Source organism: Symsagittifera roscoffensis, chromosome 4, assembly GCF_963678635.1.
Source record: "Symsagittifera roscoffensis chromosome 4, txSymRosc1.1, whole genome shotgun sequence".
Taxonomy (NCBI): domain Eukaryota; kingdom Metazoa; phylum Xenacoelomorpha; order Acoela; family Convolutidae; genus Symsagittifera; species Symsagittifera roscoffensis.
In genome coordinates, this window is record NC_087065.1 from 4,808,231 (window position 1) to 4,809,906 (window position 1,676).

Consider the following 1,676-nt stretch of genomic DNA (forward strand, 5'->3'; position numbering starts at 1 on the left):
CTTCAAAATGAACGGAGGCAAGCAATTGGCTCTTATTAATAGATAAAGAGGCGTAAAAAGTAAAATTTGGTGTTTGCTTGTGAGGGGGGGGGGGGATAAATTAACTAAATTTTTTGTAGAAATTTTAAGTAAATTAATTTTGTAGAAAAACTAAACTTTTTGTAGAAATTTTAAGTTTAAATAAATTTTGTAGAAAAAATTGAAAACCCAAACTTTATTTTTAACTAAAAAGTTGAAAACTCAAATTTTAATTTTTTATAGTGTTTGATCAATTGCGTTTTTTCACTTATACCCCTCCCCTTGAATAATAAAAGCAAAATTTTTTCTACAAAATGGATCAATTTTACTTAGAATGCTTAACTGATACCCCGAGCGTTGAATCAACTGGGAAATGCGCTCAAAACACGAACAAAACGACAATTAAAAACGCATTAATTTCATTTTTCATCGTTTGTTTGTGTGTATGGGGGGAGGTACAGCCAAAAAAAACCCGATCGTTTTGCAAGATTTCTTAAACCGAAAAGCTTGCTATGATCGACGATAAAAGGCAGTGTTTGTTATCTTGTCTATTCTTTGTGCAAGTTTGATCTCTGGGGGAGGACAACGTCGTAGTATTTTTTCCCTGGGGAAGGACAATGTCGCAGTATTTTTTCGCAGGGGGAGGACAATGTTGCAATATTTTTTCCCAGGGGGAGGACAATGTCGAAGTATTTTTCCCAGGGGGAGGAGGACAATGTCTCAGTTTAGAGTCATATTCTTGTTTCAGACACAGAAACTGATGGAGGTGGAGGCTGAAGTTGAGAAGAGAGAAATCGAGATCAAAGAGAGGGATGACGTCATCAGCAGACTGGAGGGGGAGAGGGTGGAGCTGATGGGGGAGTTGAATGAACAGAAGTTGCGGCTGCAGTACTTCGTGGACAGTGTGAGTCACTTCGTGCCGGGGGAGAATGAACACTTAGTGGACAAGAGGGGAACGAGGCCATACATTCCAGATGTTACTCCGGTCATAGAGGGCACAGACCGCTAACTTCAATCTCAAACCATTAACAACAATAACAGCAACAATACTGTTTTTTCTTGTGCTCAGGTTCAAAAATACACCGGCAAATACCCTATTTTATGTAAATTAATTGTTAAAAATTAAAGCATAATGCAGCCCAAATGTTTGTTTTTGAACAAGCTTTTATGCAGTAGCGGATATAGCATGTAGGTGGGGAGGGGCTGGGTTGAGGGGTTTTGTCTGGTAAGGGAGTCTAATCTCCCCCTTGATCCGCTCAAGAGTTCTGGCAATCTTTATTCAATTGGTGAAAAAGTGCCCACAAATTTGGGTTAAACGACCCCGGGTTGACCAAAAATCGCACTTTTTTAAAAATAATCTTACAATTTCATACAAATTTAGACTCTAAGAATGTAACAAGATAGGGAATTATTCTCTTATGAAAGTTGTAAAATAGTTACTTTTCTTAGAAGAAAGTTATAAGATAATAACTTTTCCTACAATAATCTTTCAATTTTTTTTTTATTTTCAAAAATTCCCTTATATCCAATTTAAAAGTACTCCGCTGTCGGAAAGCACATTCACAGAAACTCGTATTCCACACTTTTGTTTCAGTACATGAGAATACTGAAGAAACTACTAACTTAAGAGAGTTATTACTTCGCTGGAATTCAGAAAA

General features: G+C 36.9%; 1 protein-coding gene across 1 annotated transcript in view; it reads left to right on the plus strand.

The window, feature by feature from the left end:
• Nucleotides 1-1,154, plus strand: part of LOC134844030 (uncharacterized protein C6orf163 homolog) — a 52,939-nt gene extending 51,785 nt beyond the window's left edge. Inside the window, exon 7 of the mRNA XM_063860484.1 lies at nucleotides 767-1,154. Within this exon, the coding sequence (XP_063716554.1) occupies nucleotides 767-1,027 (261 nt within the window). The 3' untranslated portion in view covers nucleotides 1,028-1,154. The remainder of the gene's footprint in view (nucleotides 1-766) is intronic.
• The last annotated feature ends 522 nt before the right edge of the window (nucleotides 1,155-1,676 follow it).